General features: G+C 34.1%; 1 protein-coding gene across 2 annotated transcripts in view; it reads right to left on the bottom strand.

Annotated features, from left to right (window-relative positions):
- Window positions 1-4,043: 4,043 nt before the first annotated feature.
- Window positions 4,044-17,024, bottom strand: part of LOC124645310 (biogenesis of lysosome-related organelles complex 1 subunit 2) — a 30,585-nt gene continuing 17,604 nt past the window's right edge. For both annotated transcript variants that reach the window (XM_047185109.1, XM_047185110.1), the window contains one exon: window positions 4,044-16,991. In XM_047185109.1, the coding sequence (XP_047041065.1) occupies window positions 16,849-16,991 (143 nt within the window). In that variant the 3' untranslated portion in view covers window positions 4,044-16,848. The remainder of the gene's footprint in view (window positions 16,992-17,024) is intronic.

The raw sequence follows: 17,024 nt of genomic DNA, 5'->3' as shown, positions 1-17,024 counted from the left end.
GGGGTACACCCCTCCATGCACTTATCGATTTATTAGCTAGCTGGTTCCGCCTCTCACGGCTCTCACCTCTTTCCTCCCCCGTGCGTTATTGATGAGTCTATGTTTACAGTACCTACTTGTGTCTAGGTATATAATAAGGTTTTACTGATAAAATTATTATCCAGCCTATCCCTTTACTGTTAGTCAACGAAGCCCTAAGGCGTCGTCCTAATTGGCAGCGATCGCGCGATGGCGCGATGCGTTTTTCATCTCACGATCTCACTTGCGAGGTTCCGAGGTTCAAATAGGACACTATGATGAAATCTGTATGTTTGAACTCATCGCATGACGAGAACGCATCGTGTCATCGTGCGATCGCTGTCAACTGGGACGACGTCTTAGATGAAAAACGCATCGCACCATCGCGCGATCGCTGCCAATTAGGACGACGCCTAAGCCGAGGCTCGTGCCCCACAGGGGGTGCCCTTAGCGCAGTCGCTTAGTTTGTAAGCTTTATTTGCCCCTGGCTGGAGGCCTTTCCACAGGGATTTGTCCGGTTGAGCAGTCAACAGCCTCCTAGGCTGAACTGCGAGATGCCATTAAAAAAAAAAAAACCTTTTACTTGTTACGTTTTAACTTGTTCCTTGACGTCCGTAAAGCAGAAGCCTGACATAATATCTCCAACTCGTAACGAATCTTGTTTTTCTTGATTGCAGGGCGTGCCAAGACTGCCACAAAACGCCGCAAGAAGAACAAGCAGAGGACGAAGAAAAATGGCAAGAGGTCCAAGTTCTACTACTTGGTCTCACGCCCGCCATTTGTCGTCGTTGAAAATTAAGCTATCGACGGCACGCTGATGTTGTCAAACCTAAACCTTGAAGAATTTTATTATTAATTAGCATCAGAAGTTTCGGGGACTCGAACTTTTGTACGGCGAACCTCTACCTGGATCCGGGACTAATACTTCAGTCCTATTAGTCTCATGCCGTTTCAACACCATCGTAATTTCATCATCTTTTGTACAAAATAAAATTACATTACCTGCACCTTATCCCAGTGCTTTACAAGGACCGACTGCCCTATCTGACCTCCTCAACCCAGTTGCCCGGGCAACACAATACCCCTTGATTAGACTGGTGTCAGTCTTACTGGCTTCTGACTACCTGTAACGACTGCCAATGATGTTCTATGACATCCGGTTAGACTGAAAGCCGACTCCAACATAGTTGGGAAAAAGGCTCGGAGGATGGATGGACCTATACCTTATCCCGTTTCTTAGAATTCAACTTTCGGATTAAGGCCTACCCTCCGTTCGCCTATTCAATAAGTGCAAGAAGGATGAGAGAGGGTGGCTCCACCTCCCCCCCTCCCTTCTTGCCTCCTGCACCCCGCTCTCCGAACGCATCAGTCACACCCTGCATCCCCGGGAATGACCTACAACTGTAGTTATATCGACCACAGTAAGTAGATAGATAGACAATGGAGTTTTTTTTATGAAGCCCTAAATGATAAACATCTGTCTGAGTTTCGTTTATTCGTTAATACTGCAACTTTAATCTATCAATCAATTTTATCTATCACACATTGCTGGTCTATATAACAGTAGTGGGATCCTAAATCTAGACACACGGCAGTGTGTCCGCCAAGTTCGAGCAAAAAAAGCGACACACCGGCCGTGGGTTATATTACACGAACCATTTCGGGCCAAATTCGACCCCCCTAAATTAATTTTTAATGATGTTACTTGGCAAGTTTTAATAGAAAATTAAATACTTGATTCATTGCGTTTATAACAAGGTATGTGAAAACTTGCCAGGTAACATCGTTAATAAGTAACTATTTTTAACTGAGGTATGTGTATGGAACTTGGTACTTATTCAGATCTCATTTCTTTTATAGGCGAAGCCTTCCCATATTATCGAACTTGGCAGTCTTTCACATTTTTGTTTTGGGTGGGATCTATTCTTACCAATACCTACCATGGTGTGAGTATTTACCACAATACCTACCATTAGTCGGGCAACTCGGCATGTAGTAGCGATGGCGCGCTGTATCAGCATCTGCGTCATGTCTCCCTGCATACCTCTGCAGCAGGACAGCTTCTCATATTTTTATTTATTTTATTTATTTATTTATTGCTTAGAAGGTACATTTTACATTATAAAAAATATAAAATGTCCAACAAAACTGTATACACAGTTTATCTGTTGGATCAGATTTCTAAACTATTGACTTACTATTATAGGTTCTATTAAGTTAAGTTTACAATAATAATAAAATTAATATATTAGTATATATTAGTATTATATTATATATATATTAATTATTAATTAATTATATATGTAATATTAGTATTATATATGTTAAGTTATATAAGTAGTATTAGGAGGTTAATATTAAGTACGTAAGTATGAAAATCAAAGATTAGATAGATATAATCGGAGTATAGATATAGCATAAGTAAGAAAAGTAGTCGGTAGTTAGTTAGTAGTAGTAGTTAGTAGGATAGTAATACAATAAAAAGTTAAGGCAGTGTACTGAGTAGGTGTTTTTTTAGTTTTATCTTAAATTTATTTTTCCTATTTTCGTTTCTGATGTCGTCTGGTAAGCTATTGAGTACGTATGGGACACGCTTTTCTAGCGTTCGGTCCCCATAAACATTATTAACTCTGGGTACTACATATTTACCAGACGACATCGTTCGGGTGTTATAACTATTACTAACATTAGTCAACAATGAATTACGCTCCCGATTACTGCCCAAACCGATACTTACTGCCCAAACCGAGTCTCCCAATTACATACGAGTACATTACATGAGATCTATGCTTCGAGATCTCTCCGTATAGTGACTTGATAGTTTCAATCATAGATACTCGTATAGAACAGTCAGGGTGTTATTAGATCAATCGATCAATCGTCGATCGACGGCATCGATCGATGGCAGAATGGATTAGTAGACGTCGATCGATAGTTTCTATGACACCAATCGATCGATCGTCGATCGACGGCATCGATCGATGGCAGAATGGATCAATGGACGCCGCCATCACGTCACCCGCTGCCCGCCCGCTATTAGGCCAGTAAAGTAGGTAAAGCTCTTAGATCTCATTAGCTATTAGACATCGATCGACGTTGATCGATGCCGTCGATCGACGATTGATCGATTGGTTAGTCGAACGGTATCCGTCGATCAATTAAAACTATACCGTTCGATCGACATCGATGGACGTTGATCGATGCCGTCGGTCGACGATTGATCGATTGGTCTAATAACACTCTAAGGTAAATAGATCGTCCGTCGACGTTAGTCAGAGAATCGAGTAAATAGGGTACCGAGTAAAAAGGGTACTTTAGGCTACTTTCCTCAACTTTAGAATCGGTATTTATGGTGTTTTTTTCAGTTTCAGTTTTTATATAGTTATCTGTCACATGTAAAACGGTTTTGAAATCTTGTACATATGGTTCATACCGATACTTACCATAGTGTGAGTATTTACAATCATTATACCTTCTCAGGCAACTACGGCGGGAGCTGTGTGAAGATCTGCGTCATGACACCCTGCTCACCTCTGCAGCAGGACAGCTTCTCTTAGGTACTTACACTTACTGTCCAAGCAGTGCATACTGATTTTATATGTACTATGATTTGTATGTGTGTTTAGGTGACTAGATAGTTTCAAATGCTACGGTTTCTTTTTAACATTTTTCTAGGTGTTTTGGTGGAAACAAAAAAAATGTTTCCTCTTTATTATAATAGTATTTATGTATATGTCAAGCTCCCTAATGGTGAGTATCTCCGTCATCCTTTGTAGTTTTTCAATATGTCTTTTGGAGTACTACGTTTGTCTAAATACTTACAACCCATTCGGTTTTACTTTTTTAATTTAATCAATACAGATAAATCATTTATAGCAGTTAGTGGCTTCAAATTGTGTGAGGAAATGACTGTAATTCTGTATATGTTTGCAATATTTGAAGTGTTTAATGGTGTATATGTATTATCTGAGAATCCCATGTGTGTTGTAAAATGGTAGATAAGGGTATTAAATCAAACAAGATAATTGAAGTTATCACACCAATATTTTATTTCAGAAATAGTTCACTATAGAATATCCTAGACAGAGCATAAGTATAAAGTGTCCTTTTTAAAGGAGCCATATAAAGTTACCTAATTAAACCACAGTCATGACCCTAACATCCCCAATAGGGAAGGGTGCCTATCTAACATACAAAAAGTTTTTTTTTTTATGACTTCAAAAACATAATTTTTCACATTTTTCAAATGTTACCTCGACATCGAATGATGTTAATCTGTTCAAAAACTTTACCGGCCCGTTGAGCATCCAAATTATATTTTGGAATTTTCTAGTTTTTTTTTTTTTTTTTTCAAGATGGAAAGCCTTCAGCCGAATGATGTAACAGTTTCCTTAACGTTCCTCGGGTAAAGCTTTGAACACACCTCGATTTAATATTAATTTTGTAGTTGTTTTTTTATTATTAAAAATAATATACAAGGTTTCCAAAGTGGAAATAAAATTATTATTCTTCTTGTTGCAATCAAAATTGTTTTTTCTTGTGTTAAAATAAACTGTAACTTAAATAATAATAACATGTTTTGATTGACAAGTTCCAGATATTTCGGCACATTAATTTGACATTTTACAAACACACATGTTTTGAAAATGAAGTGGTGATTTTAAGTTCCTAGTTTTAGTGATAAAACAAGAAATATAAACATACAATCGTGATTTTATTATTTTGTATTTTTGACAAATGTAAATTGTAGTTAGTTATATCATATTTCTAGATACTTAAATAAAAAATCCTGACGATACAAAGTTTTGTGCATATTTTGAACAATTATTACAAGTTTTAGGAAAATCATTCATTCTTTCTGGTGGTAACATACTTTAATACTGTGGACAAGAATATCTTTCGAATATATGTACTTTTCAGTGGTAAGATGTTATACATTCATATATAATAATGTCACTAGTAGATATACGATCGAACAAGTATAACTTCTACGAGATAGGATATTAACACTCATTTTAAAATTTCCAAGTTATAAGTAATTTTAGGTGTTCACAATAATTCTTCAATTTACTACAAGATGTTAATTAAGTGACATCGAGATACTTTAATTTATGGTTTTTAAATATTAATATTTTCATGATTATTTTATTTGGATTTTCCCCCATGGTGACGCTAGTAAGGTGGTGCGTAGATAACTGCGGTGTTGCGATTTTTCTGTGGGATTTTTATGTCGTGCGGGTATATATGCTGTTATGCTTATGAACCGTGATACAGTCTGTTCACCATAAAACCTTTTTTAAGTGGAACTTTTTTATCTTCGGCGTGACGGCGGAGGTTATATACCAGTTTCCAATTTCAAAAGCAGTTCCAGTCAGAGTAGCTCAATCGATGTAAAGTATGTCGGTTGGCGAGTATAGGAAGATATCGGCATCGCCAGAATCACCTGCCGTACGCCACACGCATATCATATAGGTAATGGTCATTCTACCGCACAGTCTGACAAATTGATCAGAAGATGATGATGTATCTAGGACATACCACGCGACACCATGAGGTTCCGATCATTTACGTTCTTATTTTGAAATCTGTAACTTCTACAGCATACAATTTGAGATATTATTTATATTTTATTCAGTGATTAACTTGTAAAGTTACATCGAAAACTGTTAGACATAGCCAGATATATTAATCAAGTTAAATATTCCAATAATCAAACTGTCTACTTTATGATTAGTACTTAGACACATAATTTAAAAGTCAATTCAGATGTAATTCATTTAAAACATGTAGCGTCTACAACACAGATATTGTAATTGATTAAATCCATGGATTATACAGTAAAACGTCATTAAACATCAAGAATGTACGATCCTATGATAAAAGTTCAAGTAGTGAATATAATCTATTCTATAATTATACCAATACCAATCAAAGGAATGTGAAACACATTTATATTGAGAATACTAATGTTACATGCTATGCTTGATAACCATATAATCACCATGTTAGGTGGATATTTTAAATCTACGTTTATTTCCTTTTCAGAGCCAACTAAAACGGTACGACGGTAGTCGACCTTCTTATTCTAGTCCTTATGTCCTACGAGAAGAGAACTCTCGGCCTAATATAATATACCTAATATAACGCGGATCGCGGGCAGAACCATAGAATATACTAGATACTATAATAGAATATGTATAATTATATTAATATAGATATAAACAGTAGAATGCTGACTATCCGAACGCCGATTATGAATTTCTATCTTTGTAAGGCCTGATGGAGTTGCAACTTACTGTGATCGAGAAATTCAATTGCGCGTTATTGTAGAACCGTGTTTAGTTAAACTTTAAAAAAGTTCATTCTAAGGGTGTTAGTTGGTTTTTCTTCATTATCGGTCTATGTCCGATTATCCGAAACCACCCCGGTCCCAATTAATTCGGATAAATCGGCGTGCTACTATAAATACTATTAATGATGCACATTACAGCACTTAGTGTCCGTTCGATCACGATTATATACTAAATATACGTATATGTATCATGCGTATATAAAGTATATACTGTATATCGCAGTACCATACAATGAAATGAAATCAGTCCATCTTCAGCCAAATTCGTGAATGCCTTAAAAATTGTAAAATAAATATCGATACACAACGGCAGTATTTTATTAAAAATTGACGTTTAAAAACCATGCTATTTAGAGTGTCATAGATAGATGGTGCAAAAGCATCACTTATCTATCACATTAAAATCTGAAATAATATATACATAAATAATAATACATATACACAATTGATGTGACGCATATTTCAAGTTATGTACCTTCTTCACGTTTTTTTGAAGTTTTGTATATTTTTATTTTGTATTTATATTTTTTTGTTTAAATGTATGTCAAAGTTATATAAATCGGTTGTCTGTGAAGTCGGTTTACTAACGATAGTTGAACGTGACAACGTCTGTACGCGATGACTGATTGTGCCTTTTTGTGCGCTCTCGATTGCACTTCAAGCATTAAATGGAACGCCTCAGAGCGAGGTAAAGCCTCAGAATGAGGTAACGCATCAGAGCCAGGTAACGTCGCATAGCGAGGTAACGTCGCATAGCGAGGTAACGCCGCATAGCGAGGTAACGTCGCATAGCGAGGCAACGCCTCATAGCAAGGTAACGCCGCACGACTAATGTTTTTTCGTGCGTGCAGGCTCCATAGAATAATAAGACGTTGTCTCGTCCAAAAAACAATTCGTTGTATTACCGATATTAATTTTATCAATTTAAAAGGTTTCAATTTAAAAAACAGGTCTTACTACATTAAAGTTAAACGTGAGTTCGTCACTAGTTTAAGAAAAAAGCGTATGGGGAATTTTCCTTAAAGAGATGTCGAACGCCTGTTGAACTTGTTTAACTGGGGCTTGATTCTGCTAATTTTACGATTGATATACAACTTAGATCCAATTCAACTCAATTACGATTGAAGCATATGGGGATTTCCGCAAATACTTAAGTTGTAGGTGTTGCTGTTCAAATGCCAAGAGTTTTAATGAGTTAATTACTCATTAGAACTCTCTAATTTGGTTTTAAAAACGTTTTTATCTTTTTCTGTGATTTAATAATGCAATATATTGTCTGCAATCGATATACGGTTGCACATTCAAATTCTATTAAGTTTTAATTAGTGTAACTATAATTTGGTTTTAAAAACGTTTTTATCCTCTTCTGTGATTCACTAATGTATTAAATCGTCTGCAATCGATTAACGGTTGCAATACGATAAGCAGACTAAAATATAGACCAATGGCAGACCAAGTGCAAACCAAGTGTGACCCATATTTCCCGTTATGTACCTTCTTCTCGTTTTGTATTATTTTACTTTATTTTCAGTTTTTGCTATAATTTTTAATGTCTATTTTTTTGTATGTTTAATTGTATATCTATGTGTCACACCGGTGAATGTATTTGCTTTCTTTCTTTCTTCAAACTAATGAAATGTTATTGGAATGCGATTGGTCTACATTAGTGGGAGAATGCCCGCTAAGGTTAAAACTGCTATTGATATTCCATTGCCAATTGATTATCCAATTGACAAATTATAAAAAAAAATAGCAGAATCAAGCCCCAGGTGTTTAACAGGCGCTTGTCATGTTTTTAAGAAAAACAAATACCACCTCATTATAAACCGTGGTTTTAAAAAAGTACCAGCTTTTGTACCAGGAATAAACCACCGTCCCGAAAGATAGTGGACTAAACCCGTTACTAAAGCAGGTACTTCTTAAAACCACGTTTTATAATGATGGTTCATTTCCCTTAAACACGTGACGAACGTCTGTGTCACTTTTTTGTAGTAATACCTGGATTTTAAATTTATTGAATTTGACTTTAAGTGACTGATTTCAATTCAATGTAATATTTTCAACTACGAAATAATACATTAATTAATATATCATCATCAACATGATCTTCCGAGCCTTTTCCCAACTGCGTTGGGGCCGGCTTCCAGTCTACCTGGATGTAGCTGAGTACCAGTGTTTTACAAGGAACGACTGCCCTGTGTGATCTCCTCAACCCGGTTACCCGGGCAACAAAATACCCCTTGGTGAGACTGATTGTCAGACTTACTGGCTTCTGACTACTCGTAACGACTGCCCAAGATGTTCACTGGCAGCCGGGACCTACAGTTTAACGTGCCATCCGAAACACAGTCATAATATTACATTAATTAATGTATCATTTTTAAAACTACTTATGTATAAAAAATTACATATAAGTAAAGAGCCTTAAGGATAGTAATAAAAATAGATTTACATTGTTAATTAATTAAATACATTGCTTTTATTCACTAATGGGTGTGAGGCTTTTAACACAGCTTTTAGGCCAAAACAATATTAAAATAATAAATATCCAATTTAAATATAAAATGTAACGATGTACAATTTTACCACCACAAAAAAAAAACTGGAAACTGGCATAGCAACCCGTTGCCTTTTTGTGATTTGTTTATTTATTTTTACCATGAATGTCCTGAAATTCGGTTGTTGAAATTTGTAAGTCTGATGATAAATGGGTACCTATAATTTTAAAATGTCGCTTGGTGGAAATTGGACCGGTCAGGTAACTATGTCAATTTCGACTCACTTTCATGCAAGTTCTCGATCAAACAGATTTATTTAATTTAAATGTTTTAAAATTTTATTGTTTAAATTTTAAGTTTATTTTTGTTTAAAGAAATTAATAATCGGCTCTAAATAAAATGGTATCTTAAAATAGCTTTTTTTTTAATACATAATTAATTTTAATATTATAGTAGATATTTATTTTTTTGTTTAGTGCACACCTTATTTTATTATTATTAATTTAAGAAGAATAATATAAAAATATATAATTAGTTTTTTTTTTTGAAACAGACATAGCCAAATACAATTTGTTAGAAATAATGAAAAAGTTTAATTTTAACGAGTGCTGAATGTTGAAAAATATTATAGTAGGTACATAATTATTCAGATGCCAAACTATTCTTATGTAAAACAACTGTTCAATATTATGCATAAATAATATATATATATTTTTTTTTTCCGAAAATAACATACGAATTTCAAGCCTTTTGAAAGTAGAATTTATAATCCTAATATAGCTTAATTATGTTTTGAAAGAAGAGCCTATTTTTAATATATTATATCTAAAATATAATAAAAACCTTATTACGATTAACCATGATTGACGCCTTCTTAATATCTAAAAGGATATATTTTATAATGCCTAGTTAACTGCTATAATCAACATCTAATTCCCTACCTAGGACTCTCAATGGGTCACTTTCTTACATACTAATAAAAATGGGTTGAAAGACTTCTTTGCAATGTACATCTTATATCCTACTTATTCTATATAAACAAATAAACAAATACATATATAAACATAATTATAATTTTAAAATAACGTGACGGCAAATTAACAACAATTTTAAAGATGACACGACAATAATCGAATATAAAAAAGTACAAAAAAAATTTCGACGAAACAAATTTTAACTTGAATTAATTAACCGTTAATTAATTAAATTAATAAGACTCTAAATAAATAAATAATATATATCTTTAATAATTAAATATATAAATCTTTCGTTGTCTGCTCGTACAAGATCGAAAATACATTCACATTTAAACCACTCCTAACTCCTCGGAAATTAAAGGAAGCAAGACGAAGAAATTAAGAACTGATTTTACAATAATTTAAAAGATCTTAGACAAAACCTACTCAAACACATGTGTAAAATAAACCTTATTTAAGTATTTTTATATAATAACCTACCTATAGCATATATTTAAGTACCTACGATACACCTTAACAGTAAGCTAACCGATACCTCTTTGGGTCTATACCGTAGCTTACCTATTACTGCCATACATGCGATAATGGGAGCCCAGCGACTTAGTGCGCGTGGGCATACTATATAACCTATACGATATAAGATATTATAAATATACTTATATAATTCATAAACTATAAACAGCTAATCGGTTGTAAATGATCCTATGTCCTTATGTAGAGTAACTTACCTATATACCTTCATAAAATATCATAATATATATGTATTCAACTGCCTAATTATATCTTATAATAAGAGAAATCATGATGTTGAACAAATATTAGAAAGTACAAATGTATTATAAATTAATATACCCCAAATACTGCGATGAATAATAATTGTACATAAATCAATAATACACAATATAACTAGAATGTATCAATACATAAGTTAATAAATATAATAAAATCCGAAATTTAATGAACCCAACTCCATAATTAACTGAGGTTAAATTAATAAATATTAAATCGATAATTAAATCGAATAACGAAACGTACGAATAAGTGAGTTAACGATACGTAAAGTAACGCACAAAAAATACGTACGTAAAATACGCCTACCACCCTTTTCCCTGACCATAGAGACTAACGTCATGCCGCATAATCTATCCTTCCAATTCCCGATGTTATCCGGAAGTTTACATCGACCATTATAAACTAAAGAACGATGTTATAAAAATGAGAGAAAATCATTACAAAAATTTAACGATTTTAATGAAAAATAATTTTAATAAACGTTAATTTTAACAGAAGTTAATTTTAATAGGTATAAGTTAATTTTGATATAATTACTCAAAAATTGCTTACCTAGCAATATACAACTACTTTTATAATCGCCTGACATATGCCTGACTCCTTATTGGAGGTTTTTACTGTAGCACTCCTATTTTAATTTATATATATGCTTTATAACTAAGATACAGGTAGGGTGCTGAGGCCTACCTATCTAACTTACCTAATTAGCCTAACTATTACTGCTATACTCGCAACGGCGACACCTGCTACTTTTCACCCGAATGGATAAATGAGCGTGGTATATTAACCTATGTTAATACCTAGCTATGCATATGCAATACCTAAATTAATTTCCTAATTAATGCAAACTTTGTAATGAAGTCGTGAGTTTGGGTTTTTAGTGGACAATTAGCCAGTTTTTTTATTCGGCGCGGTACTGTAGGTGTTGTGACTGGTGGTAACATTGCAAGATCTTCTGCAAGGCATCTCTGGTTCTAACTGGCGTAATTAAAAAATACATGCAAAGAAAACTTACGATTTTAATTTAGAAAAAATCTCTGGATGTTCGTGAGATATTTCTAGTTATGCCAATTAGTTTCGTTAGTTGAACTTAATAAAAAAGCTGTGCCAATTGAAAAAGAAAATGTTGTTTTTAGAAAAAAATATAGGTGCAATTGTAAGAACTATGTGAAGCTGTAGCTTCAAACGTCTCATTTTCTAAGTTTGCAGCCTACCTATCGAAAACCGCAAAATAAGAATGCAAGCCTTATTTATTTACACTAATTCAGTGAGTCATGAGTGAATCGGGAACTTGCAACTCCGCAGCAAGGAGTGTTCTATATCTTACACTATTCCTAGGGGGACCAATCTAGCGTGACACTAACGGATATGAAAAAGGGGTCAAAGCGAAAAAAGATTATCCTACTTAAAATCTACCTACACCTACTTAATGCTAAGGGGAGGGGAGGGATTTCGGGAACAATAAATTGTCCCCGCGGAGTTGGATGGGGTGTTTTAATGGGATAGGGAAGGTGGTTTTAGGAGGGGAGGGGGGAATGGGCGTCCGGTACCCGCACTCACCGATCGGAAAACGACAATAAATGCCACCTCCTCACGATCTTCTGTGCAGGCGTGGTACTTTACCCGGCTCGAGCCAGCCCATCTACGAGCCGCAACCACGAATGGTATTGGCTAGGCTCTCCCACATGGATACCCTTGGTTCCAACCAAGGATATTACAAGAAATAAGTTATCTACTAGCTTATTAATAAAGAATGTTAAAAAAGGCAGTGAATAGTTAATGAGAATGGAATATATAACTACGTATTTGAAAGACAAACGTTATAAGCTAAACACTTGTGAAAAGTGCAGGTACTACACTAATAATAACACTACTATACCGACATCCATATCGTACGGAGTCGTGTATATTCTACTCATATTACTTTTGCTGGAAAAGACATTTTGCGCCGTCGAGATCTTAATCTCGACGCTAACACCTAAACATGATCTATTCTTAAATAATGTAGGAAGAACGACAGATAGTTACATTTCCTTACTCCTACCACCTTGATTAACTATTTCATGTATTTTTACCTAAATTGTACTATTGCTGCATGCCAATTTTATTCATCATCTTTACCTAAAAATAATTGAAAAATAGTGGAACTACTTATTCCTACGGTTGGTGTTTTCTACGAGATCGGTGAAATAACGGATTTCAAATAAAACTTAGTCGAAAGATTACATGATTATCGTCTACGCTACCTATAAGTATTATTATAATTAGATATAAGGACCTAAAATAACAAGTATATATGGAAATAGATAAGGCATAAGTAAGTAATTACCTGAACCAATGTTCCGAATTTATTTTTTTGTTTTTTATTTAAGTTAAACGTTACTTTTAAGCTTGACTCCTAGACGTTAATACGGTCACAGGTATTAGATTTTTTTTAATGAATTTAACACGGTTTTAAAATTTCGAGACAAGGTAATGTTCCAGACATCGAAGAACATGTTTTTTTTTTCGAATTGCAGAAATACTCTAGACGTGCTGGGAAACCCCTTAAATTTCGTTAACATCTGAAATGCACAATTTAGCTGATCGTACCGCAAAATGAAAGTCATGTTTCCCGATTACATTATTACCATGGCAGACAAAAGATTTTATTTTACTTATTTGATTTTTTTGAATTTTAGAGATTATTACTGATTCCTTCGGGTTTAGGTGCAAAACAGCAATTTTTTTTTTCAAACTCTTTTTATACTAGTTATGACATTATTATACATTTTCAGAATAACCGTGTTTTATAGTCTAAAATGGGTGCCATAAAACATTGGTTTTAAGGTGACATATAATTTAGTAAGTTAGGTTAAGGATTTTTTTTTTCGTATCGCCTTGAGGTGCAACAGAGCGTAGGTGCAACAATATATCTTTAGAAAAGTTAATTTTCAGTGCGTAGAGAGACGTGTGCACTTATATAAACCGCGGTGTACGCATGATTTAGTGTATTTTTTTATTTAATTTGTAATTTTAATTATTTTCGATTTATGAGTTGAATATAAGTGAAGAGCAGTCAGACAGAACATACAACAACGAATCTATAAAAATATTCCGCTTAATTTTTTATTTTATTTTTTCTCTTTTTTAGAAAAATATGCGCTGTTTATCTATATTTTTTATTAATAACAATAATAATTACTATATGCTTATCCTATGATTATATCCTATCCTAACCTCTTGAAATACCAATTAAGAATATGACTTACTTTCCTAAAATTTAGATAAAATTGAATAAAGAACTATGCTAGAAAATTTTAGACTTAACATTTATCGAATACATATACTCATATCTAATATCATACAACTACTCAATAAAATGGATTTTTGCTGCCGATTCTAGGTGCTAACGAGCTAGTTTTTATAAATGCTTATTCTATTTTGAAAGTCCTGTGCCTAAATAGATAATTTATACTTGAGGCGTAGCTAATACACGTTATATGATAAAATATTTTATTTTACGTACCATTGTACCATAGATTTTAAATTTTAGGAAAAAAAGAACTCCGTAGTTCATTTTACAATTTTGCGTGCACTTTATTTTGAATACAATTTTATAGTTGCTAATTTTGAATTTAGGTGCCATTGAACGTAGCACGTAATAATGTTACACTATAGTATGAGATGCCGTTTACTATTACTTTATTTAATGAGAATATTAGATTGATTATCGAACGGTGATTTATTGTTCCGAATACTTAATTTAGGTGCTATATAAAGCAGCAATACAAGTTGACGCCTATTTATGTGATGAAAAGTTAAGGCAATGCTGACTATGGTTGATAGTGGTGTATCGGTCAACCAGACTAATTTGCTTGATTGCTTGATGCTTAATTTGGATGGTATAGAATGTAGCAAGTTGGTAAGTAAGCTATCATGCGTGACAAAGCGATTAGCACACACACCTATTTGTATATTATATAGAGCAATTTCAAAGTTTTCATATATTTTTATTAAGGAAGAGACACTGTGTTTACAACGTGATGCTTAACAGCACAAGGTTTAAGATTGTCGTACCTTGACACCCGTAGGTGCAACGTTGCATAAGGACTGACTTTTCAGTACTTATTGCCTAACCTAAGAATACTTATACAAGCTACGATAGATTTTTTTTTGTATTTTTTATTATATTTTTTTTTTCTACAGAAATATATATGTGTCCTCTGTGCCGTCCCTAATTTAACCTAATTTGAATGCATAATTTAGACGATTAGAATATGTGCTTATAATAACTAACGCTTATTATTAAAAACCGTCATATAATGAGAAAAAAGTTAACCTATGAATAATTTATCAAATTGCATCTATTTTATTATACGGGTTCCTCACGTATATATCGCTTACTACGCGCGTACATTGGTAGCTAATCCTAATAAACTGTTTTCAGCTGACAATTTCGAATATACAAGTAAGACCTAACTTATGTTATAATTTGGGTTATTGATAATAAATCAACAATTTCCTAAGGGTAAATAGCTGGAATTTAGATAGGGGTCATTAGGGGTCATTTAGTTGGAACGACCACCCCCTGCATCCCCTTAAAAAATAGTAGATGTATTACTAAGTAATGCTTCTGACTATTGGTCGACAATCCGGTAAGGGTAGATGGTTGCAGTTTGCATAGGGGGTGACTGGGGGTCATTTGGTTGGAATGACTTCTCCCTATTCATACCTCAAAGGGTTGTCAACGAATCAACACTAGCATTGATATATTAAATCCTATATACTTATGCATATTTTTGCTTACTGGTTAAATTGAGGTTATCGGTTCGATCCTAACTAGCACTATTTGATTAGAGTCCTTCTGTTTCTAGCACAGTTGGCATAAAATGAATATACCAGAAACTACTTTATCACCGTATCGATCGTAGCACAATTATATCTAAGACGTGAATATATCGAAAGAGAAGACCGAAAACGACATTTAGTAAAATAGAATTTGTAGATATTAAATCGTTATTTCCTATAATAAATCTTAATTGAAAAAAGCCTTAGATTATGTCCTATATGGTGTACCTATAACTTCTAACATCCTAAGCTATACCTATAGAACGATACGATATACCTATTACTGATTTATATTATATCCTTTACGACAGGATTTAGCATAGCACACTTAATGATTATATCCTAAAATACCACCGGTGTTTGGTTATCAAGCATATACGAACAGACGCTGACAAACAAAGTAATTCCGCTTATATTAACAGGTTACACAATAAAGTATAATTGATACACGTGACTAAATATCGTTAATATTAGGACGAGCAACATGAGACGTAAGGCCCCAAGAATGCAATTCCATTTATGTGGATAACAACTGAAAAAAGCTCAAACTAACAAAGAAAAATGTACTTTATATCGGTACAAACACTTTCCGCTGAGTGTGAACCCGTAGTCGTGTGACACGCAAGTATACAGGTGATAGGTGTGCTTGTCAAGCTACAAGTGAACAAGGCCCTATGGTATCCGCGTCTCCCCAGATGTACACAAAGTAACTCCCATCTGAATCCTATTTACAGTATTCAAAGAATTTAAAATTTACACAAGTGATCAGAATGTCAAAAGGCAACGAGGAATTGAAGTCGAAAGTATTTTTTAAGCTTTCTTACGCTACCCGGGTCTTACCCATTTTTACAAATATCGTTTCTTTATTCCCAATCTTAGAGCCTTGCCTTTTGTTGCTATGCCACTACTATAATAGACACATATTTACGAAAGAGACGAGTCCCCTTAAACCTACGATAAGTTAGAAACATTTCAAACTTAGAACCGCAGTCGAATGAATGAATCTACATCACATTGTCGAACATTTCCAATTTAGATTTCATAACGATGGTACGTCAATCGGCGCCGATTGGCGCAAGCAGCCACGCCGCTAACATGCGATTGGCACGTGGTTATACCACAAACGAGAGCTCCCGCTCATATTGACACCAGAGAAAAAGACGAAGTATATTTTAGAAGGCTAAATTACTAAAGATTCACTTTCTAATGATTTAGTCTTGCAATCAAATCGGTGTAGTCCTCAGGCGCCGAAGGGAGGCACCTGAGGCTGACAGCCGTCTGCGTACCATCATTGTAAAGAGCTATTCAGGTAAAATTTAACAATTCATTCATTGGAGCTGGGTTCGTAGTTTGCAACATTATTGGTAGCACATGATGCTTCTCATTTAGACTCGTACATTTCCTTGACGCGTGACTTTAGCTGTTTGGTGTAGCTGTCCAAACGATAAGCATTTTCCTCGAGTTTCCCAACCATTATGTCGATATCGTCGATTTGAGAAAGTAACGGTTTTATGGTGCTACTATCTGTAGATGGAAAAAATAATCTTACGTCAGATT

The sequence above is a fragment of the Helicoverpa zea genome, chromosome 31 (genome assembly GCF_022581195.2).
Source record: "Helicoverpa zea isolate HzStark_Cry1AcR chromosome 31, ilHelZeax1.1, whole genome shotgun sequence".
NCBI lineage: Eukaryota > Metazoa > Arthropoda > Insecta > Lepidoptera > Noctuidae > Helicoverpa > Helicoverpa zea.
This window is presented reverse-complemented; position numbering and strand designations above follow the sequence as displayed.